Source organism: Stenella coeruleoalba (assembly GCF_951394435.1).
Source record: "Stenella coeruleoalba genome assembly, chromosome: 2".
Taxonomy (NCBI): Eukaryota; Metazoa; Chordata; class Mammalia; order Artiodactyla; family Delphinidae; genus Stenella; species Stenella coeruleoalba.
This window is the reverse complement of record NC_137147.1, coordinates 59,081,619-59,105,120: the sequence shown is the minus strand read 5'-3', so window position 1 is coordinate 59,105,120 and position 23,502 is coordinate 59,081,619. Positions and strand designations below refer to the sequence as shown.

Sequence of the window (23,502 nt, the reverse complement as noted above, 5' to 3'; positions counted from 1 at the left end):
TATCCTTAATGCCAGTTTCACACTGTCTTGATTCGTGTAGCTTTGCAGTAAGGTTTGAAATTGGGAAGTATAAGTCCTCCAACTTTTCAAGATCATTCTGAGCCTTTTGCATTTTCTATGAATTTTAGGATCAGCTTGCAATTTCTGCAAATAAATTAGCTGGGATTTTGATAGGGCTTATGTTGAATCAGTAGATCAGTTTGGGGTTATTGCCATCTTAGCAGTATTATGTCTTCTGATCCATGAATATGGGCTGCCTTTCCATTTATTTAGGTCTTCTTTATTTCTGTAATATTTTGTAGTTCGCAGAGTATTAGGTTTACACTTCTTTTGCTAAATTTATTTCTAAGTATTTTTTCTTTTTGATGTTACTGCAAATGGAATTTTAAAAAAAAATCTTTTATTTGCTAATTGCTGGTATAGTGTTTATTCTCTTGTTATTTTCTAAACATTTATGGGACCTTCAGAGAGGTCTGCTCTTTTATTTCTGACATTAGGTTGATTGTCTGTCTTTCTCTCTTTGTCACCTTATCCTTGACAGTGGTTTATCAACTTTTTTAGTGTTTCCAAAGAACAATCTTTTGGCTCAGTTGATTCTTTTTACTTTATTTCCTTTCTAATTCATTACTGTCTTTATTACTTCATTTTTAACTTTTCTTTGGTTTACTTGCTTTTCTTTTTTATCACTTCTTGGGATGGATACTAAAATCATTGAGTTTTTAGCCTTCTTTTATAATTTCTGCATTAAAGTTATAATTTACTTGGCAAGTTTGGCTTTTATTAAAGCATCTTGTTCGTTTTGATATGTCATGGTTTGCTGATCATTCAGTGTAAAATATTTTAAAAATTTTATTGTGATATTTTCTTTGAAACATTGGTTATTTGTTAGGATATTTATTACTTTCCTAACATATGGGGATTTCCCAATAGTTTATTTGTTATTAAGTTTTAGCCTAATTCTACCTAATTATATTTAATTCAGAGAATATCCTTTGTATGATTTCGTTCCTTTATTTGTTGATACTTAATTTCTGGCTTTGCATAAGATTGATTTTGGTAAATGTTTCATATACAATATACATATATACTATTATTATCCTTGTGTCAATACCATACCATTTTATTTACTAGTTTATTGGTATGTAAATATAAAAATTGTCACTTGTTAATTTTTTATTCATATCGTCTATTGGTTATTGAGAGAAATATGTTAAAATTTCCCATTAATATTGTAGATTCGTTTTTCTCTTAGTTTTATTATTTTTATGAATATTGAGGCTATGTTAGATGCATATAGATTTAAAATTATTTATTTTCTTAGTTAGATTGACCGTTTTATCATTATGAATACCCCTGTTTTATTTGTAGTAATTCCTTTTTTAAAAATTTTTATTGGAGTATATTTGATTTATTACAATATAGTGTTAGTTTCAAGTGTACACCAAAGTGAATCAGTTATACATATACATATATCCACTCTTTTTTAGATTCTTTTCCCATATAGGCCATTACAGAGTATTGAGTAGAGTTTCCTGTCCTATACAGCAGGTTCTTACTAGTTATCTATTTTATATATAGTAGTGTGTATATGTCAACCCCAGTCTCCAATTTATCCCTCCTTCTCCTTATCCCCTGGTAACCATAAGTTTGTTTTCTATATCTGTGACTCTACTTCTGTTTTGTAAATAAGTTCGTTTGTACCCCCCCCTTTTTTTTTTTTTGCGGTACGCGAGCCTCTCACTGTTGTGGCCTCTCCCGTTGCGGAGCACAGGCTCCAGGCATGCAGGCCCAGTGGCCATGGCTCACGGACCCAGCCGCTCTGCGGCATGTGGGATCCTCCCGGACCGGGGCACGAACCCGTGTCCCCTGCATCAGCAGGCAGACTCTCAACCACTGCGCCACCAGGGAAGCCCCTGTACCCCTTTTTTTAGATTCCGCATATAAGCAATATCATATGATATCTGTCTTTCTGTGTCTGACTTACTTCACTCAGTATGACAATCTCTAGGTCGATCCATGTTGCTGCAAATGGCATTATTTCATTCTTTTTAATGGCCGAGTAATATTCCATTGTATATATGTACCACATCTTCTTTATCCATTCCTCTGTTGATGGACATTTAGGTTACTTCCATGTCCTGGCTATTGTATTGTAAACAGTGCTGCAATGAACATTGGGGTGCATGTATCTTTTTGAATTATGGTTTTCTCCGGGTACATGCCTAGGAGTAAGATTGCTGGGTCATATCGTAGTTCTATTTTTAGTTTTTTAAAGAACCTCCATACTGTTCTCCATAGTGGCTGTACCAATTTATATTCCCACCAACAGTGTAGAGGGTTCCCTTCTCTCCACACCCTCTCCAGCATTTATTGTTTGTAGATTTTTTGATGGTGGCCATTCTGACCAGTGTGAGGTGATTACCTCATTGCGGTTTTGATTTGCATTTCTCTGATAATTAGTGATGTTGAGAATCTTTTCATGTGCTTTTTGGCCATCTGTATGTCTTTTTTTGGAGAAATGTCTATTTAGATCTTCTGCCCATTTTTTGATTGGATTATTTGGTTTTTTTTGATAATTGAACTACATGAGCTGTTTGTATATTTTGGAGATTAATCCCTTGTTAGTTGCTTTGTTTGCAGATATTTTCTCACATTCTGAAGGTTGTCTTTTTGTTTTGTATTTGTAGTAATTGACTTTGTCTGATATACAGTGTAACAATCCCAATTTTCACTTGGTGAACATTTGCGTGGTAGATCTTTTCCCATTATTTTACTTTCAACCTTATTATATACTTTTGTTTAAGCTGTCTCTTTTGGAAACAGCCTACAGATGGGTTTTGCTTTTGTTAATCAGTCTAAAAAAATCTTTTAATTAGATTATTTAGTTCATTTGCATTTAATGTAATTTCTAATTTATTAGGGGTCAAATCAACCATCTTAACTGTTTGTTTTCTATTTGACCCACCTGTCCCATGTGGCTTTTTCTCTTCTCTTGTTTTCTTCTGGATTGAAATAGTCATTTATTAATTCAGTATTTTCTACATCAATGCATTTGTTATAGATTTTATTTTTTTAATGGTTACCTTAGAGATTGCAACATGTATCCTTAATTTATTAAATTCTAATATAAATTTGTGCTGTTGCTACTTACTGGATAATGCAAAGATCTTAGAATGCTTTAATTCCACTTGCCCCCTTTTATTTAAGTGCTGTTGCAGTATATATATATATGTATTTTTCTTCTCATTATTAATTTATTTAATTTATTTTTATTTTTGGCTGCGTTGTGTCTTTGATGCTGCATGCGGGCTTTCTCTGGTTTTTGCAAGTGGGGGCTACTCTTCATTACGGTGCGCGGGCTTCTCATTGTGGTGGCTTCTCTTGTTGCGGAGCATGGGCTCTAGGCACATGGGCTTCAGTAGTTGTGGCTTGCGGGCTGTAGAGCGCAGACACAGTAGTTGTGGCACACGGGCTTAGTTGCTCCCTGGCATGTGGGATCTTCCCAGATCAGGGCTCGAACCCATGTCCCCTGCATTGGCAGGCAGATTCTTAACCACTGCGCCACCAGGGAAGCCCTGTTGCACTGTATTTTGACTTTATATAAACCTCCAAATCATTTTATTATTCTTTGAAACAGTCAAGATTCATTTGAATTTATCCACACATTTATTCTTTCCATTGTTCTTTATTCTTTCTTTCGTTTCCACCTTCTATCTGGGATGATTTTCCTTCCTCCTGAAGGATAGAGAAACTTCCTGGTCTTTTCTTTTCTGGAATATACTGTTGATAAATTCTCTTAGTTTTTGTTTGTCTGATAACGTCTTTATTTCTCCATTTTGTATAATGCTCTTTATAGAAGTCTGAGTTGGCAGTTGCAGTTATTTTCTTTAAGCACTTTGGACATCTCATTTTACTGATTTTTTTCCTTGGCATGTTGTTTGTGGGTCAAAGTCAGCTATAAGTTTTATTGCAATTTGGTGATCTTGTTTTGTATTTTTTCTCTTTCAATTTTAAAAATTGAGGTATAATTTTCATATAATAAAAAGGACATTCTTAAATATGCAGTTCTGTGAATTTTGACAGGTATATTCACCCATGAAGCTACCACTCCCATCAATACATAAAACATTTCTATCACCCTTATATTTCCCTTGTGCTCATTTTCACTCAGTCCCCTACCCCTGCCGGCAACCGTTTTTATTTCTATCACCATAAATTAGTTTTTGTCTGTTTCAGAGTTTGTATAAATGAAATCATACTTTTGTTTCTGCCTTTTTTCAGTTAGCATTGTATTTTTGAGATTCACTATGTTGTTGCATATACTAGTAGTTTTTTATTTTAACTTGCAAGTAAATTTGCATTACATCAACATATCACAATTTTTTTTATCCATTTACCACTTAATATGGTTATTTCTAGCTTTTGGCTATTATGAATAAAGTTGCTATGATCATTCTATCTTTTTTTGTGTGTGTGTGGGGTATATATTTTCATTTCTCTTTTGTAAATATCTAGTATTAGAATTGGTAGGTCATAGGGCAGGTATTGTATAACTTTATAAGAAACTATCTGGCTACTTTTATGATTTTCTCTTTATCTTTGATTTTCAGCAGCGTTACTAGTTGTCTAGATGTGGTTTCTTCTATTTATCATCCCTGGGCTTCATGATGTTCTAGAATCTGTGGCTTAATGACTTTCTTTAGTTTTGTAACACTCTTGATCATAACCTTTTCAAATATTGTTATTGCTTTCTTTTTTTTCTCTTCCTGTAATTTTAAATACTTGTATTTTAGTTTTTTACTATATCCCATGTATCTCTTATGTTCTTTTCTGGGTTTCTTATCTCTTTCTTCACACTTCAGTCTAGATGTTTTCTTCTAATCTAGCTTCCATTTTACTAATTGTCTTCATCTGTATCTAATCATCTTTTAAACCATCTTAATTTCTTTTATTTCCTTTTTCAGTTCTAAAGTTTGTGTGGCTGTTTTTTGTAGTTCTTTTTTTCTGGTTTAATTATTTTGGTTCCTCTTACATATCAAGCTTACTTATTTTAATGTCTGAAGGAGAACTGTATTACCTGAATCCTCCAAGAGTCTGCTCTCTTATTTTTTTCTCTTGGTTCTCAGTCAGCTCTTGTTTTCTTGAATGCCAGATTATTTTATGTTGAGTATCAGTAATAGTATAACAGAAATTATAGTGGTAAATTTGAAACTGTGGGCAATGTTATCTTTCTGCAGTGAGGATTTACTCTTCCTTCTCATGGAATTGGTGGGTCATAGGGCAGGTGTAGTTTGGAATAAAATTTACGGCCCCTTTACTTACAGTGTTGCTTTCTTTCAGTATGAAGGCTTAGAGTCATCTTTAAAGGATGCCAGCTTTGAGAAGGAGTCAACAGAAGCACAAAGTTTGGAGGTAAAAACAAATAGTATAATTATAAAAGTTAGGGGGAAGATTCTTACTAAATAACATAAATTTTGAAAGTCATGTATCTTCTCAAAACTCACATTTCAAAGGAAATGTGAAAGAGTATCTCTAGATGTTAAAACTTAAGAAGTTAAATATAGGAAACAGAATATTAGTAAGTAGCGTAAGGTATTTTAAAAATTTGAGCTCTTGTTGGTAACTTGTTTTGAGTGAAGCATATTCAGTTCAATGTAACCTAGAGCTATATAGAAGCTCTTGATTCTTCATTCCTGGGAAGTGTATTAAGGTAACCATTTCTTTTTTGACTCAGTTTGCTCTAGGAAGGAAAAATAGGATTTATTTTCATAAATTTAGGAATAGTTGGCAATGAAAAATTATGTAAGTTGAGGCAGTACTTGCCTTTACCTCATACCAATGTATTAGGAGCTGACTAGAATTAGACCAAAGATTTATGTTATACACGGTGGTGTGCTGGTAAATGTTTAACAACTGGCTGTTTAGAAAGCAGGAGCCTTTGTTTGTAGCATTTGCTGGGTTCTGTTGTGTAAATACTCCCACCTTGACCAATTTCAAGGTACCAACATGATGCCACTGAATGTGGAGTTTGGAAGAGATAAAGAGTCAGCTCTCCTGAGTGAGGCATGATTTAGGTAATAGTAAGGAAGGAAGCTGTGATAATTTGTCATTTAGCTAAGCTACGACAGATTAGGGTAAGTAATAGCAATTTCTTTAGAGATGGAAATGTTGTAAAAAGCATACTAATATTAAAGTAGAAAACAATGGACTTTGTACCTTTGTTGTACGAGTTCAGTCAGTTCAGCTTGGCGGTTCTCAATCACTGATGTCTGTAATCATCAGAAAGCATATGTATCATGAATCAAAATTTCTTAGTAGAGTCCAAAGGAAATTATAAATTGAATTCCAAATGAAATGAATTTCTTAACCTTTTCTTTCTTCATTTGTTACCTATTAATATTCTTAAGAACTTGTTAAAATTGTTGTATTTTATTTGTTGACCCTCTGTTTTAACTGCTGTTATGGTAGTAATTTATTAGATTGATTAAAAGATAATTTTATAAGGAATTTAGTATGCTGACAAAACAGCAAAAACTGGTAGCAAAAATATTTACTCAAGCTTTGTGATGTTGTGGATAAAATAAAACACACCGATTTATTCTCAGGCATTGAATTTATGTAATCTGGCCATAAAATTAGCTAAATTTTTACTTTATAATGAATATTTTGGAAGTTTTCCTCTAATTTTAGTTATTTTTTTAAACATATAGTGTTTATTTTCAAGATTGGTAAACATAGTTGAATATAAACTATAATGTGATATAATTACAAAAATTAATGTTTGACTCTATAGATAAAATCAAAACAATAGAGTAATTTTGATTCAAGTCAGAGAATTCATATAATCAGATAGTCAAATTTGGGGAAATATATATATATATATATATATATATATATATATATATATATATATATATATATATAAATGAGTTTTTTAACCAGTATGATATCGTATGTACTTGTGCTACTTTTATTTTGGCCTGCATTAAATTCTTTGATTCTTTTGGTTTTTTTTAACAAGTTTGTTGAAGGATCACAAATATCAGAGGTATGTTTATTACAGTATTTAAAATCCAATTGGAATAATCCAACAACTAATCATTTTAAATTAAAAAGGTCACAGAAAATATGTCTTAATTCAGTGTAGAATATTATCTTGATTGTTTTTTGAATTTATTTTTTATTTTATTTATTTATATTAAATTTGGTTTTTTCTTATCGTTTCTTTTACAATGCTTTAGAGCAGAAGTTGGCAAACTACACTCTGAGCTCTCCACCTGTTATTGTAAATAAAATTTTATTGAAACACAGCCATGCTCATTCATTTACATATAGCCTTTGCTTTCTCACTACATATGCATATCACTTGAATAGCTGGGACAGAAACTATGTGGCCTTCAAGCCTAAAATATTTACTTTCTGTCTCTTTATAGAAAAAATTGGTGATACCTGCTAGTATTGCTGTTATTTCAGTGTTATAAAAATGAACAAATATATAAATTAGACTTATTTAACTTATAGTGTATGCATTTGATTACACTCATCTGATTTATCTTGACCAAAAATTCCCATGTCAGTCTTATAAAGTTGGCTTCCTCTTTTAGGCAGTCTGTGAAAAGCTGACTAGGTCCACATCTGAACTTGAGGATGAAATACTCATTCTAGAAAAAGAGTTAAAAGAAGAGAAATCTAAACATTCGGAACAAGATGAATTGGTAAGACTTGTGTTTGAGGAAACTGTAGGAAAAAGAAAGTTATTGAGTTAAAAAAAATGATATGATTTTGGTTAAAGTATTACATGCACTGTAAAAAAAAAAAAAAAAAAGAAATCCAAAGAGTACAGAAGGCTGTAAAGTGGAGAATAAAAATTTCCAGATCCACTAGCTCTTTTCATTTGTTAGAGGTTACCATTATTATGTTACATTTCTTTCATATTCTTATAGAAATTGTCTATTTGCACTATGGAAGTAGCTCACACAAATAATTTAAGTTGAACAGTCACATACATAGTGGATTTTTTTAAATTACTCAAAACTTGTATTAAGAACTTTAACTTTCCTTTATTTGTCTTTCTATTTTAAAATCTGTCTTAAGGATGATCTTGATGTGTGTGAGATTATTTAGTAAGATATGATGCTAGTGGACTTCTTTTGTGCCTATATAACTTAAGTGTTACGAAATATTAAAGATGAGTTGAAATACTGTTGTTATGTAACTTTTGTATGAAATCCCTTTAAGCATATGGCTGAGAATGTTTCTTAATTTGAACCCTCACTTTTGGAGCAAAAGTGTTAGGTTAATAATATAGTTAATATATATGGCATCTTGGAAACTGGAGGAGTTTAGTATATACTTGTTTATTGATTTATACTGCCTTTTTAGATGGTGGATATTTCAAAAAGGATACAGTCCCTAGAAGATGAATCAAAGTCCCTCAAATCACAAGTATCTGAAGTAAGTTGAATTACTTTAATAGCTCTGTTGCTTTTGAAAATCACTTACATTTTACTATTACTTTTATAATTAAAGAATAAGCTATAATAATAGAATTCAGATATATTTTAAAAATACAGGGTATCTGAGGAAAGTTCATTTTTTTCATTGGACAGTATTTATTGAGCCATTGCTATGTACTGGTCACTGTTGAAGGTGATTGGCACTTAATATTAGTAGACAAAATAGGAAGGCTCTTGTGGATTTTTTTTTTTTTTTTGCTGTATGCGGGCCTCTCACTGCTGTAGCCTCTCCCGTCGCGGAGCACAGGCTCCGGACGCGCAGGCTCAGCGGCCATGGCTCACGGGCCCAGCCGCTCCGCGGCATGTGGGATCTTCCCGGACCGGGGCACGAACCCGTGCCCCCTGCATCGGCAGGCGGACTCTCAACCACTGTGCCACCAGGGAAGCCCCTCTTGTGGATTTTAAATTCTGGTAAGAGAGACAGAGAGTAGAAAGTTAACAGAATTTGCTGCATAGTACATAGAAGGTTACAGGAGGTTAAATCATTTGTCCAAGGTCATGTGGCAAGTTAGTGGCGGAGCAACTAGACCTTGAGTGACTAGACCTTGAGTCTAGGCCAGACTTTTTTTCTGCTACAGCATGCTGTCTCTCCTATTAATATTGGCATGTTTTTGACTTTAATTCCATGTTTCAGGGAGTGCGTATAAAAAAGAGCTATTGTATTAAACTAATTCTTGTAATCTCAATATGTTGTATTTTACTTAGGCCAAAACAACCTTCAAAATATTTCAGATGAATGAAGAAAGACTTAAGGTAGCTATAAAAGAGGCTTTGAGTGAAAATTCTCAACTTCAGGAAAGCCAGAAACAGGTTTGTACTGTAAAGGGACTCCAGCTTGTGAGTATGTAATTATAAACGTTCTGGGCATAGTCATGACTGACCCATGCTAGGGGCAAAAGTAGGCTCTTTCTGGAGACCACAAGATCAGGACAATCTCCTGTGTGTCCTATGGTGTCTCTTTTATATAGGATACAGAGGTCTGTATTCCTGGAACCCTCTTCCCCCAGGAGTGAAAGTAAGCCCGGGCACTCAGCATTTTAATAATAATAACAAATAGCATTTAGCACAAATCTTCAAAGCCAGACTGAAGGAGGGCAGAGAATACCGTGAGTTATTGCAGCTGTGTGTCTGGGCCCTGAAGACAGAAGCAGTTGTTGTGGCAGATCTAATGAGGATTTAACTTTTACCCTCTTCCTCCCCACATATGTATACACTGCCACATACCCAAATATATTTCCTCTCCAACTGTTCTCCCGATAGTTATAATTTTTCAGTGGGAAAATTTTTTAATGATTACATTATTTATGATTTTCTAAATATTACAGCTGAGACACATGGTGTGCTCTGATTACATATTCCATTTCACTCAACATTTTATTTGCCCGAGAGTTAATAATTGTCTTCTTTTTATACCTATCTGTAATTCATCTGTAGTTCAATCATATATATCTCTTTTAGAGATTATGTAAATATTTATGTGTTCAAATGCTTTGGTTAATCTATTAATTTCATTTTTTCCTTGAAGCAGTCCTTCCTGGGGTCTTCCATCCTCCTGGTCCAGTAGGAACTTGTTCTCTAGGTCTGTTATACTTCTGCTGTTCTGAGATTTCACTTCACCCCCATCCTTTCCCTTGTCTTTCTTTTGTGTTAGATCTTTTATTTCCTGTGTCCTACCTGTGCTTTTATGTGGTGAATTCCCTTGATTAGCTTCCTGAGAAAAGGTATAGGAGGTAACTTTTAAAAAACTTTCATGACTTAGACTGTCTTCTTCTTTCATACTGTTAACATTTTGGTTGGGTATCTTCTGGGTTGAAATTTTTTTTTCTTGATATTTTGACATAATTGCTCTATTGTCTTCATTTTCCATATTACTTTTGAGAAGTCAAGTGCTATTTGGATTACTGAACCTTTTTTGTGACCTACTCTTTTCTCCGGTAGAAAATTTTAATATCTTTCATTGTTTCCAGTTCTCTAAAATTTCATGATGGTGTGCCTTAGTGTGGGTCTTTTTCTATACATTTGTTGGATACTCTCAGTCTGGAAACTTGCTCTTGATTCAGTTCTGGGAAATTTACTTAAATTATTTCATACTTTTTGGGGTGTATTTTGTATGATATATGAAATTATTGAAAATGTCTTTTTTGGTTTCTTTGTGTCTGTGGAACTTTCATTCACTTATTCTCTGCTATTTTTCACTTGTAAGAGTTCTTTTTTTGCTTATGCCTTTTTCTGGTTTCATGGGTGCAGTGTCTTACTTTGCTGAGGATATTATGGGTTTTTTTTTCTCTTTTTTGACATGTTCTTCCCTGAGTTGCCTTGTTTCCTTTGAGCTCCTTTATTTTCTGTTTTAGTCTATGTCTTTTATCTAAGAGTTTCTTTTTTCAGGTATTTGATGGTTCTTGGGTGTCTGCTCATTTAATAGTGAAGCTCTCCAAATCTAATTGGAAGCCCTGTGTGTGTTTTTTGTGGACCCCTCCATAGGGTAATCTGGCTAGGGTATTTCATTGGAGGATCCCTGATTGTTGGTATTCAAAGACCATTTTCCACAGGGATGACTCCTCCATAGTTCCCATTTGGGAGGTATAAGCCTGTTTCCCAGCAGTGAGGTAAGCAGCTTAGTGAGGTCAGGAGGGCTGGTATCTCACTCTTCATTTCAGTAAGTCAACTTTTGCTTAATGCTTTTATGTTTTCAGCTTGTTACTCACACCTTTACCTGGGTCAGGTGTCCCAGAGTTTCAGATTCTAGCTCTCCAGAGAATAACCTTCCAGGTTCTTGCCAGATGTGTGTGTATGTGTGTGAGTGTGCCTGTGCATGTGCATGTGTGCATGCATGTGAAAGACAGTGGTGTGTGTGGGGGAGAGGGATGGACTGAGCATTAGAGTGTGTGTATATGTGTGCGGGGAGAACTTAGGGGATTTTCTAACTGCTTTTCATAAAGACTTTTGAGTAGTCCTCCTCTTTTCATTCCACATATACCGTAGTACTTGTGCCTCCAAATCATAAGCCATTCTGAGTTGTATCAAGTCAACCTGCTTTTAGAGTCTCCCATCTTCTGCCTTAGATTTCACTTCTGTCTGGTCTTTTACTGTGCTTCCATCTCTTTCCACTTTCCACTTCTAGAATTATCTTTTTCCTCATCACGTTTTCTCTTTTTCCTTGAGGGTTTATGCTTTTTTTCCCTTAAACCTCTTTACTGTCATCTTAGTAGATTTCAGGAGAAAGTACACCCTGTGTTAATTTTGCTATGTTATCAATATAATCAAAAGTGACCTTTTGTACCTTGAAAAAAAAATTTCACCTAGATTGTCTTACTCTTTATAACTGCTTTCATCTAATTCCTTTTTAATCACCAGAGTTCTTGAAATAAACTATTCTGTATTCACTGATTCCATGTTCTAACACGTTCCTTCTTTAACCTTATAAGACTGCATGCTGTGTATGCAGTGTCTTTAGTAAATCACTAGAGACCAGCCAATCACCAAATCTTTCATTCTTCAATTCTTATTTATTTTTAATCTGTCAGTGTTGTCTTATTCTATTATACATGCATGGAGAAGGATTGGTTTTTCTTGTGCTAGGGAATATGCTAATGAAGCCTTAGTTTTTCAGAGAAACCCAGTAATTACTATTTGATAGAATAGAGTTTTAAAGACTAAATAAAATTGGCCTTTTTTTTTCATATATATATATATATATATATATATATATAGGCCGATTCTTTTGTAAATTGCTTGCTGATTCTATTTTTCGGGGGGGGCTATTTTTCTTAATGACTTCTAAGAGCTCTTTGCATGTTAAGGTTATTAACGCTTTGGTATATATAAGAATTTCTTTCTCGTTACTTGTTTTTAAATTTTATTTCTGTTATTTTTTGATTTGCAAAGCTTTTAAGCAGTATGTAGTTAAGTTTATCTTTTATAACAATCTTTATCTTTTATTCATGTTGAGAAAATCTTTCCTCTCCTGTAAAAGTATATACAGTAAAAGATTATTTATGCAGAATTTGACCTGTTCTAGATTAATGGTATTCTGAAGGTTAATTAACCACAAAATGGCACATGATTAAAAAAATAAATTTTAATACAAGTAAGGTATGGCATGTTATATGGGATATAAGGAATGGCCAAATCTAACAAATATGCTTGTCTTAGAAACCTTTTTATTTGATATAAGTTTATTATGTAAATCAGTTGACGAATGTTTAAGTGTCTTATTTTGCCTTACCCCTGTTTTGAAAGTTCTTTGAAAACAGGAGCCCTTCCTTCCTTCCCGCTTTCCTTCCTTCCCTTCTTTCCTCATTCCATTCCTCCTTTCCTTCCTCTCTCCTTCCCCCCCTCCCTTTCTCTCTCCCTTCTCAGTAACACATTGTGTTGCATATTTATTAGTGGTACACCTAGGTATATAAATAAGTGCATCTACACCTACATATGATAAGATAATGAGGTGCTTTTCCTTTTTGTGAGGTTCTATTAATGATACACCTTAGATATATAAATAAGTGTACCTACACATAAGTATGATGAGATTAATATGAGTTGCTTTTCTTTTTATTTGGGATTTGAATTTTAGCTTTTACAAGAAGCTGAAGAATGGAGAGAAAAAGTGAATGAACTTAATAAACAGAAAATAACATTCGAAGACTCCAAAGTACATGTGGAACAAGTTTTATGTGATAAAGAAAATCAGATGAAGGTAAATGACCCTGCTGGTTTAGTGAATGAGTTAAGCTAGAATTTTATACTAATTTATGGAATTTGAAAATTTTTGTTTTTAGCAGCTTTTATTTTGATAATTTATTTGGCCAAATTTGAGGAAGTATACTTTTGGGCATACATTCCAATTTGTACCAGTGTTGATATCCTTGCTGCCTAATGTTCCTTGAAGACTTTGTAGATTTGTAGTATATATACATCTATATTCCCTGTGTCCTTTTTTCTTCTCTCCTCTGTATTTTAGCCTGGGTATTTAGTGAAGAAAGACAAAGGATATTGGATTTTACCTTTTATCTTAAGATTGCCATCTTTTTTTGTTGAAAAGAAGAGGTTGGAAAGAATTTTATAAACTGGACAAATGAGGTTATGTGTATTAGGTGAATGTCTTTAATACTAGATTAACTGATACATGTACTTTTTACAGAGAGGACTACTTTAAGTAAATCTAATTGAAATTTGACTCCAATAGGAATAAAATAGTTGATATTACTATTCGGATTTGTTGATTTTTTTCCCCTACGCCCTGTCTCTCCCTCCTACCACTTTTTCCTGCCTACCCTTTTATTTAATTAAATTTAATTAATTAATCAATTAATTTTTTAACATCTTTATTGGAGTATAGTTGCTTTACAATGGTGTGTTAGTTTCTGCATTATATATAGGTGAATCAGCTATACATATACATATATCCCCATATCTCCTCCCTCTTGCATCTCCCTCCCATCCTCCATATCCCACCCCTCTAGGTGGTCACAAAGCACCGAGCTGATCTCCCTGTGCTATGCGGCTGCTTCCCACTAGCTATCTATTTTACATTTGGTAGTGTATATATGTCCACCTGCCTACCCTTTTAGATCTTATACTTTCAAACTGCAAACAGATACTCAAGTGTAAATACTAAGTAATAAGCTGTACAATTAACATTCTGTAATCTACACAGTGAAATGGATGTTTTCATCTTGGAAGCTGTACATTTATGCTATTTACGTTGCTACTAAGGATGTTTTTAAGATTCCATCTTTAGGATTTGTATTCATAATTTGTTTTATTTGTTTTGTTGTTTCATTTTTTTTCCCTAAACTTACTCTACTAAAGAACTTGGGACTCTTCCTAACAGAACAAGAATGAGATGCTAATCTCAAGCTCTACTCAAAGTTGTAGGCCATGATATTTGTGCCTGGAACTCAAGAGGGAGGAGATCGAAGGGTGGAAATTGTAGAGCAGAATGGTTTTTTTAGGTGGGTCCTTCCACAGAAATATGTGGGACAGTCTATTTTATTCTCTGTGGTTTAAGAAAATCTTCCTTTATTTAAGAAAATTCAAAAAAGTACTGTTGGAAAACCTTTAATGTTCCAATTCAGATTCTCTTTTATAATTTCCTTTTCTTTATGTCAGTTGAGCTCCTCAGCTAGTTGTTTACTTGAATAAATTGAATCTGTGAAATCTGTGATTTTTTTATATATCATGTACCTCACTTGAGGATTTGTTTGACTTCACACAAAATTGACTCTCATGTTAATGTCCACTCTTACTATGGCAAGTGAGAAACATCACGTTAAGATATGTTTTGTTGCTTTATAGTCATGTGATACTTTTAGCAAAAATGGGCCCTTATCAAGTATTGTATTTGATTTAGGAGTAACCAGTTTTGATTTTTAACTTGCAGAGTTTAATAGTAAATAAATGTGAGTTTTTGAGAGTGTTTACATATTTTATGCCAGGTGGAGAATAAGAGCTCCTGTACCGTCATCTATGTGGATTGATTTTTAGACTACAAGTATGCATTCAGAAGTTGTAAAGCTGTTAGCATAAGGTATTACCCTCTCTCTTTTTTTCCCCCGTTGCTAAATGTCAAGTCTCTGACTGAGCGCTTACAAAAGATGAAAGACTGGGCTGCTGTGCTTGGAGAAGACATAACAGATGATGATAACTTGGAATTGGAAATGAAGAGTGATTCAGGGAATGGTGCGCACTTAGGTATTAAGTCATGACTTATCCTCTTTTACCGAAAACGATGACTGGCTCTTGTATTTCCTTTTAGTTCCCCATGTGCACCATGTTCTTTATATACTTGTGTAATATTCTGTCCCTCTCTCACTATCCCTTATGGTTGTTTCGGCTGGGATAACACCTTTTCAGTAAATCTTTTTTCAGCCTCTCAGATAGACCTTCAGTCTTCTTCCTCTCTGTTCTTTTTATATGTTGTACATTACAGCACTCTTCACATTGCATCATAATCATTTCCATGCCTGTTTTTCCCTGTACTGTAAACTGATCAAATGGCTGGGTGAGTAGTTTGAAAAACGAGTGTTATGTAAATGAATGCCTCAGGATACCTCTTTTTTTAGATGGTTCAGATGTTTACAGTACTTTAATCTTGGCCATCCCAAATTCTTATTGCCATTGCCGGTTGCAGTCTGGAAACTCAGCAAAGTTAGGTTCACTGTAGCCACTTAGTGTATTTTCAAACCAATTCCTTTGACTTAAAAAAAGAACATTTTGTTTTGACATAATTATAGACTCACAGAAAGTTGTAAAAGCAGTACAGAGAAGTCTCATGTATCTTCATCCAGTTTCCCCCAATGATAGTTCTTTCGACTTTTGTGCCCTTTCTCTTTTCTCTCCCTCCATCCCCTGTATAATTAACAAATATTAAGGAGAAGGTGTGATTTTTTAAAAGATTTTCTTTGATGATAGCATTAATGTGTTGGAAGAAAAGTACATTTCAAAGTAAATACGTATAGTTCTGTTTATACTTTTTCACTTCTGTTTTATCTTGTAAGAAATAATTCTTTTTCTAATGAGAAAACTCATGCTTTTTAATGTTATTTTAATTTGGAGTACAATTCCACTCATATTTTGTATGCTGAAGGATTCTAAGAATAATTGAGATGGTGGGCTGGATTTAGGTGAATACCAAATCCTTGTTATAACTCTGTTCTTGGAGTTAGTGGTGAAGAACCTTGTTAGATGATACTATGGTACTTCCAGTGCTTTTTTAGTTTAGCTTCCTGGGAGCAGGTTCGAGGCTGTTCTGCCTTATATTAAATTCTTTATTGTAGCAAGAAGAGGGATTATAAAGCTCTAGTTGAGTGAACTAATAAAATCATTGGAATGTCTGTTGTGGCATTGCACTGTTTTCTCAATTTATTATTATGTTTTTGTTTTTCACTATAGATAATCAACCAAAAGGAGCTTTGAAGAAACTGATTCATGCTGCTAAGGTTTGCATTACTACAGAAATGTAAAGAATATAGACAAAGAAATAAACATCCATATGTCCTAGTAACTTTTAAAAGTCCATTTTATAGTTACCATGAAGTGATAGAATTTTTAGAAGTGATCAGAATTTTCTTCAATTGCTTTTTTCTTTTTTATAGTAACTATTGTTATTATAAAATTCATATTGTTAATTTTTAGAATTTATCATAAAATTTTTCAAGGTATACACTCATTTCTTTGGATAAGGAATATATTAAGAATGTTTACTATATATTCTCCCATACTTCCCTCTTTGTGCATTCTTCATCCTCTGGTCTCAGTATTTTCTGATCCTCTATTGCCTAATATCTTATTTTGAGAAGTAGGTATTAGATTCATTTTCTTGTGGTTTATCCCTAACCTTTTTCATCCTAGTAGTGGTATCCTGATCTTTATTGATCTATGTGAAGTCTTGGTAATGTAGTTTGAAGGCTGCTTTAATCAACACTTATGTGCTGGGACTTCCCTGGCGGTCCAGTCATTAAGACTCCAAAGCTTCTACTGCAGGGGGAAAAAAAAACACAAAAATACAAAAAACGAAAAAAAATCTTACGTGCTGAAAGCAGATAGCCACTATTCAAGCATCTGTCACTGATCTTCTCTGTTCCTTTTTGGAGATTTACAGCTATTGATGACTTTGCTAACTTTCCAGGATGGAAGCTACATTGTTGGTTTGTGTAGTCTAGGCAATAATTTCATCAGAGTGTAAAAGAGCTTCAAGGGATTGGGATGGTGTATTGAGATTTTTTTGTTTTTTTGGTATAATTGATTAATGTTGCTTTTCTTCCTTCTCCTTCTCCCATTCTTTGAAGTTAAGAGCTTCTTTAAAAACCCTAGAAGGAGAAAGAAACCAAATTTACACTCAATTATCCGAAGCTGATAAAACAAAAGAAGAGCTTACAGGTAGGTAATCTACATACTTAAAAAGTTTTTCTAAATAAATACATCTTATAGAGAATGGTACATTAATTGAATCAATTATGGGGAGATACAATTTGATTTTTTTTTTTACTTTTACTTTTGTCGGTTATCTGAAAAGTTAGTCATGAGGTTTTATTGTTGTTGGTAAAGCCATATCATTTTCTCCATATTTATATAAAATTAATGGCATTATTTTAAAAAACATGTAAACTACTTACCTTTGAATTTCAGTGTCATACGCATGGTATGGTTTTAGTTGTTAAAAAGTAGCAAATTAAAAATGTTAATAGAGGGGTGGGATAGGGAGGGTGGGAGGGAGGTGCAAGAGAGAGGGGATATGGGGATATATATATACGTATAGATGATTCACTTTGTTATACAGCAGAAACTATCAACATTGTAAAGCAGTTATACTCCAATAAAGATGTTAAAAAAAAATCTTTGTTGACTGCAAAATTGATTTTTAGTAGTGGTACTACTGTATTTTACAGAACTTTTTACAGAATAGTTTTTTCCTTTAATGTACATGCATACTGTATTAGCACATACAGGAATGATGTTAGACCTGTAGAACTGAAGTTTTTTTTTATTGAAAAGATTTTTATTTATTTTGCTGATAGTGTTTTTTCCCTAAAGTAAACAAATGCAGTTAGTTATGTTTGAAATTTTTTAAAGTTGATATAAGTAACATTCCATTTTGTAAAAAAAAAAAAAAAAAATCACTGTAACTGTTAGCATAAAAAAATAATGGAAGGACATTCTCAAATGTCAACCATGATTCTCTTTGAATATGGGACAGATTTCTGTTTTCTTTGTACTTATCTGTATTTTCAATAATTTCTAAAATAAATGAACTGTATTTATAATAAGACACTTTTTGAAAAGGTTGAACCACCAGAGATACAGATTATTTAAAAAATTATCATTGTCCTATTCACACGATACTGGTAGTTGGATTATTTTTGGATTTTGAAAAACATTAATATTAACTTAAAAATAACGTTTTGCTATATGTAAAGCATAGTGCTAAAAGCCATGGGAGATTTACAGGAGGAAAAGATATGGAGCCTGCTTTCCAGGAAGCCATATTTTAGTACATTAACAGGCTCTCAGTGAGGAACTGTAGTAAGTGCTAGAAAAGCAAGGAATTTGCTCACCAGTTACCCCATCACTTAATAAAATTTCTTGGCAAATTATTATTTTCTAAAAGTAGTATTTGGAGACTTTGTGTTTGTATGCTTCTTCCAAATCTTTCTTTTTTTTAATGGGTCATGAAAGATAAATTTCTATAATTGATCTTCTATTCATAACAGGAAAGTTTTCTTCTAAACTGTTTCTCCTCTGATCTTGCCTTTTTCAGTAATCATTTACAGTCCTCTTTTAAGATACAGAGGATTTGAAACAAAATAGTTAAGGTAGAAGTACAAAAATATAATGAAGATTTAACTGTTGGTTTAATTTTTTTAAAAAAAGTAGGGATGATCCAATTTTAATAGAGATAATATCCAACATTAATTTCAGTTAAATGACTTAACAGTGGCTTGTTAAGAATTGTTAAGACTTAACAGTGGCAATGGCTTAAAGCGTAGCTCAACAGACTTTTTAACTGATACAGATTTAAAAATTTCTGTGGAAAGACAGATGTGAACAATTTCTTGCACATTTAATCATTCAATGTTAAGGTATTTACTTAAACTATCATTTTGGTGTGTACCTTTAATTAATAGATGTTTTAGAATAATTATATACTATTACATGTAAATAAAATTTTAATGCTTGTTAGTATGATTTTGAAACTGTCCTCTTTAGGCAGAGTGTTTTGCCTTGTTTTAAGATATATGGTATAGTGGTGATTCATACACACTTTTGGGGAGATATCACCTCAGTCTTAGAGGAGTTAAGTTATGTTGGAAGAGTAATAAGGTTTTAAAAACAGTGGTTGCACTAATTATAAAATATTCATAATTAATTAGAATTGTTAATTTTAGTTCTATAGGTAATTCTTTTAGGTTGAAACAAAGCTAAAATTGGTATTTTTCTTTCCAGTCTTGATATGGTTTAAACTAGCAAGACTTTAGAGCATTTGTTATCAGAAGATCCAAATTTCTGGCTTGATTTATAACACATATCAAAATTTTGGCTTAAAAAGAGGCTGGGTTGAAGTTAAGTATTAATGGATAAAGTTTTTACTAGATAAAAAACATGCATTATTCATCATGTGGAAGTAGTTTCATGGAAAATATTGAACAAAAATATTTGCCTTCAAAACCGTCATCACCAAAACTTTGAGAATTTTAGTGGCTTTTGTCTCCTAAACTGAAAATTAGATGCTAGAATTAGAATATTGAAGGTTTTAGGAAATTTGTTTTTAAAGTAAATCTTTAAATAATAAAAAAATTTATAATAATTTATATAGCTCTTTAAAATGTTAAAAGGTATTTAGGTGAGCAAAATACCTTATAAATTTTCTGTTGCAAAGAATTTAGTTTATTAATTACTTTTGGTAATCTTTATTTTTATGAAATGTTACTGTGCAACTTAGAATATTTGCTCCTTTAACTGTGATTTAAAAACTTTTTCTGTAGAGTGTATTAAAAATCTCCAGACTGAACAAGCATCTTTACAGTCAGAAAATACAGAGTTTGAAAGTGAGACTCAAAAGCTTCAGCAGAAACTTAAAGTAATGACTGAACTGTATCAAGAAAATGAAATGACACTTCACAGGTAATAAAAATTATGTTGGTAACTCCACTGAGTGGGAAGTAAAGTAGCTTAAAAATGTTGCATATGCATGCGGCTTATGTGATTATTCACAGTTCTCAATTTATGACTGGGTTGCTTTTCATCAATTTATTTTTAAGAAAGTTATTTGATTTTGACACATTTTTCTTCAAGGAAGAAAATATAAATGATAGTAGACTTTCCAGGCTGGTTCACAAAATCCTCTTTAACTTCTAATAAGTAGTCAGCAAATTATTGCTAATTAAACTTCCCAATATTGCAAGCTAGGTCTGGGAATCTGGGTGGACATCTTACTAACTGAAGTATCCATTAATTCCATCTCGGATATATATAAAACTGATTCCTCTCCCCTGTGTAAATTGCTGCAGCCCAGTGTTCCTTGTCTCAGTAAAAGGCAGTGTTATTTGCTGAATTGTTCAGAGCAGGTGCTTAAGCCATCCTTGCCTTCTCTCTTTCATTCAGTCAATTATCAGATTCTGTCAGCTTTCCTATGTCTTGAATCTGACCACTTTCTACCACCTTCCACACTGCTATTCTGATCCCAGCCATCATCTGTTAGTACCTGGTTTATTGCAGTAGCCTCATGAGTGGTCTCCATCTTTCCACTCTTAACTTCCTGCATGTGTTTTCAGTAGCATAGCCCTCTAAAACATAAATTATGGGTATTGTCACTCTCTTGCTTGGAAATTCCAAGTGCCTGCACATCACACTCAGAATTTAATCCACAGCTTTTATCATGGCCTCCAAGACCCTATAAGATCTGGCCTGTTGCTACCTCTTTAATTTTAGCTTATTCATTTTCTTTTTCCCTCACTATCTTCCAGCCATGCTGGCCTTTTTGATGATCTTTAGCATGCCAAGCACACCTGTAGCTCAGGGCCTTTTGCACTTGTTCCTTCTGCCTGGAGTGGTTATTCCCCTGTGTTAGGTTCAATCCTTCATTTCACTTGAGTCTAGGTTCAAATGTTACCTCAAAGAATCTTTCCCTGGCTACTGTAACTAAAATAATACCTGCCCCTTCCTATCCCCTTATCTTGTATCTTGCTTTATTTTTCTTCATTATCCTCTGATGATTGATTATCTTTTTTTTTTAATCTTCCCCACATTAAATGTAAACTCCATGAGATAATTACTTCATTCTCTTCTCTTCTGTATTCCCAGTGCCTGAAACTATGCACATGGTAGTTATTCAATAAGTATTTGTTAAATATATGAATAAATATGTTTAGTGCTTTTATATATTGTAGTGAAAGATTGTGTTTGTGTGTGTGTGTGTGTGTGTGTGTGTGTGTGTGTGTATGTGTATGTATGCTGATGCTTGAATGCATAGATACACAGAAGACCCTTGAGATATCTATCTGGAGACACCAGATTTTCAAATACTACTATATCACATGTTTTTCATCATTAAAGGAAATAAAATGTAACAGACTTTCAAGCCTCTTTATAACTTAATGCAAGTTTTTAGAGTTGATCCTCATTATTCGAGGATTCTGTATTTGTAAATTCACCTACTTGTGAAAATTTATTTGTAACCCCAAATCAATACTAGTGGGACTTCCCTGGTGGCGCAGCGGTTAGAATCCTCCTGCCAGTGCAGGACACACGGGTTCAAGCCCTGGGCCGGGAAGATCCCATATCCCGTGGAGCAACTATGCCCGTGCGTCACAACTACTGAGCCTGCGCTCTAGAGCCCGCGAGCCACAACTGCTGAGCCCGCTTGCTGCATCTACTGAAGCCTACACGCCTAGAGCCCATGCTCTGCAACAAGAGAAGCCACCGCAGTGAGAAGCCCACGCACCACAACAAAAGAGTAGCTCCCACTCGCCGCAACTAGAGAAAGCCCACGCGCAGCAATGAAGACCCAGCACAGCCAAAAATAAATAAATATAAATAAACATGTATATTAAAATATCTTTAAAAAAAATCAATACTTGCAAAGCTTTAGTGGTCATTTGCAAACTTGCACAGAATGGCAGAAAATTTGAATTGCCCAGTGTGCATGTTCCCAGTTGATGTCGAACAAGAACTGTGCCTTCTCGTTTCAGCTCTCATTCTGTAAACAAGTGTTCTTTATTTAGGGCCACATCTTAATTTTTTATTTTTTTGGTGATTTAGCTGTTTAAAATGGTCCCCAAGTGTAGTACTGAAGTGCTGTCTAGCGTTGCTAAGTGCAGGAAGGCAGGGGTGCGCCTTCTAGAGAAAATACATGTGCAGATAAACTTTGTTCAGGCATGAGTTATAATGCTGTGGGCCATGAGTTCCTTGTTATGAATCAGCAGTATATATTAAATAAGGTGTCTTTAACCAGAAACACATACAACAGGGTTATGTATTAATGATAAAAGTGCTGTGATCAGAGCTCATAGGAATCTAACCCTGTATTTCCCCTAGGAGCAGTATTTGCTAATTTAGGATTTGTGGTGACTTTATAGACCATAACTAGCGGGAATAACGAGATTCTATTGTATGTGTTCGGAAACTGGTAGAGAATATTAAAACTCCACTGACATCAGGATGCTAGGTGATTTGTTAGGCTCTTTGACTACCAAGCTGTGTACTTCAATCATGCTTTGGATTCAGTTCAGAATTTACAACCTTTCTATTCATCATGGACTTCTGGCCACTGGGGACTGCTCCAGGCATAAAAGAGAAATAAACTTGACAAAATGGAAGAGCTACCATGAGGGTAGCCTCATGGTTTCTGTCAGTAAACCTAGGAATGAGTCCTTCTTTTTAGGTTAGGATTGAGTTGGGGAGTGCTTCCTAAGCAATAGGTAATGTAGTGTGTGGAATATAAAACATTTATTGTTGACATGTAGAATTTCTTCAGTGGTTTGTCATGTTCTTCCCCAAAGCTCTTGAAAAAGGTGAGGCATGCATAGGTAGGACTCCAAATATGTTTTCCGGTGGCCTTCAACAAGTATATCTTGAGGGACCAGTGTTATTAATGATAACGTGTGAAACAACATGGGTGATGTAGTATAATGGAGTCATTAACTGCTGACTGTATGCCTTGGTCTAGTTATTTAGTTTCTCTGGGTTTCATTTTTCTTTTTGTAAACAGTACCCTTCTTTTTTTTTTTTTTTTTTTTGCGGTACGTGGGCCTCTCACTGTTGTGGCCTCTCCTGTTGCGGAGCACAGGCCCCGGACGCGCAGGCTCAGTGGCCATGGCTCACGGGCCCAGCCGCTCCGTGGCATGTGGGATCTTCCCAGACCGGGGCACGAACCCGTGTCCCCTGCATCGGCAGGTGGACTCTCAACCACTGCGCCACCAGGGAAGCCCAACAGTACCCTTCTTGTAGAGCTATTGTGATAATTAAATAAGATAATATATATAGAGGTGAA

General features: G+C 34.0%; 1 protein-coding gene across 6 annotated transcripts in view; it reads left to right on the top strand.

The window, feature by feature from the left end:
* Positions 1 to 23,502, top strand: part of MIA2 (MIA SH3 domain ER export factor 2) — an 89,968-nt gene that overhangs the window by 33,320 nt on the left and 33,146 nt on the right. For 4 of the 6 annotated variants that reach the window (XM_079906372.1, XM_079906373.1, XM_079906374.1 and 1 more), the window contains 9 exons: positions 5,341 to 5,412; positions 7,605 to 7,715; positions 8,383 to 8,454; positions 9,222 to 9,326; positions 13,087 to 13,209; positions 15,086 to 15,206; positions 16,407 to 16,453; positions 17,303 to 17,393; positions 19,997 to 20,135. In XM_079906372.1, coding sequence (XP_079762498.1) covers positions 5,341 to 5,412; positions 7,605 to 7,715; positions 8,383 to 8,454; positions 9,222 to 9,326; positions 13,087 to 13,209; positions 15,086 to 15,206; positions 16,407 to 16,453; positions 17,303 to 17,393; positions 19,997 to 20,135 — 881 coding nt within the window. Of the gene's footprint in view, positions 1 to 5,340; positions 5,413 to 7,021; positions 7,049 to 7,604; positions 7,716 to 8,382; positions 8,455 to 9,221; positions 9,327 to 13,086; positions 13,210 to 15,085; positions 15,207 to 16,406; positions 16,454 to 17,302; positions 17,394 to 19,996; positions 20,136 to 23,502 lie in introns of all 6 variants that reach the window. The other 2 variants (XM_079906375.1, XM_079906371.1) reach the window with 2 other exon arrangements.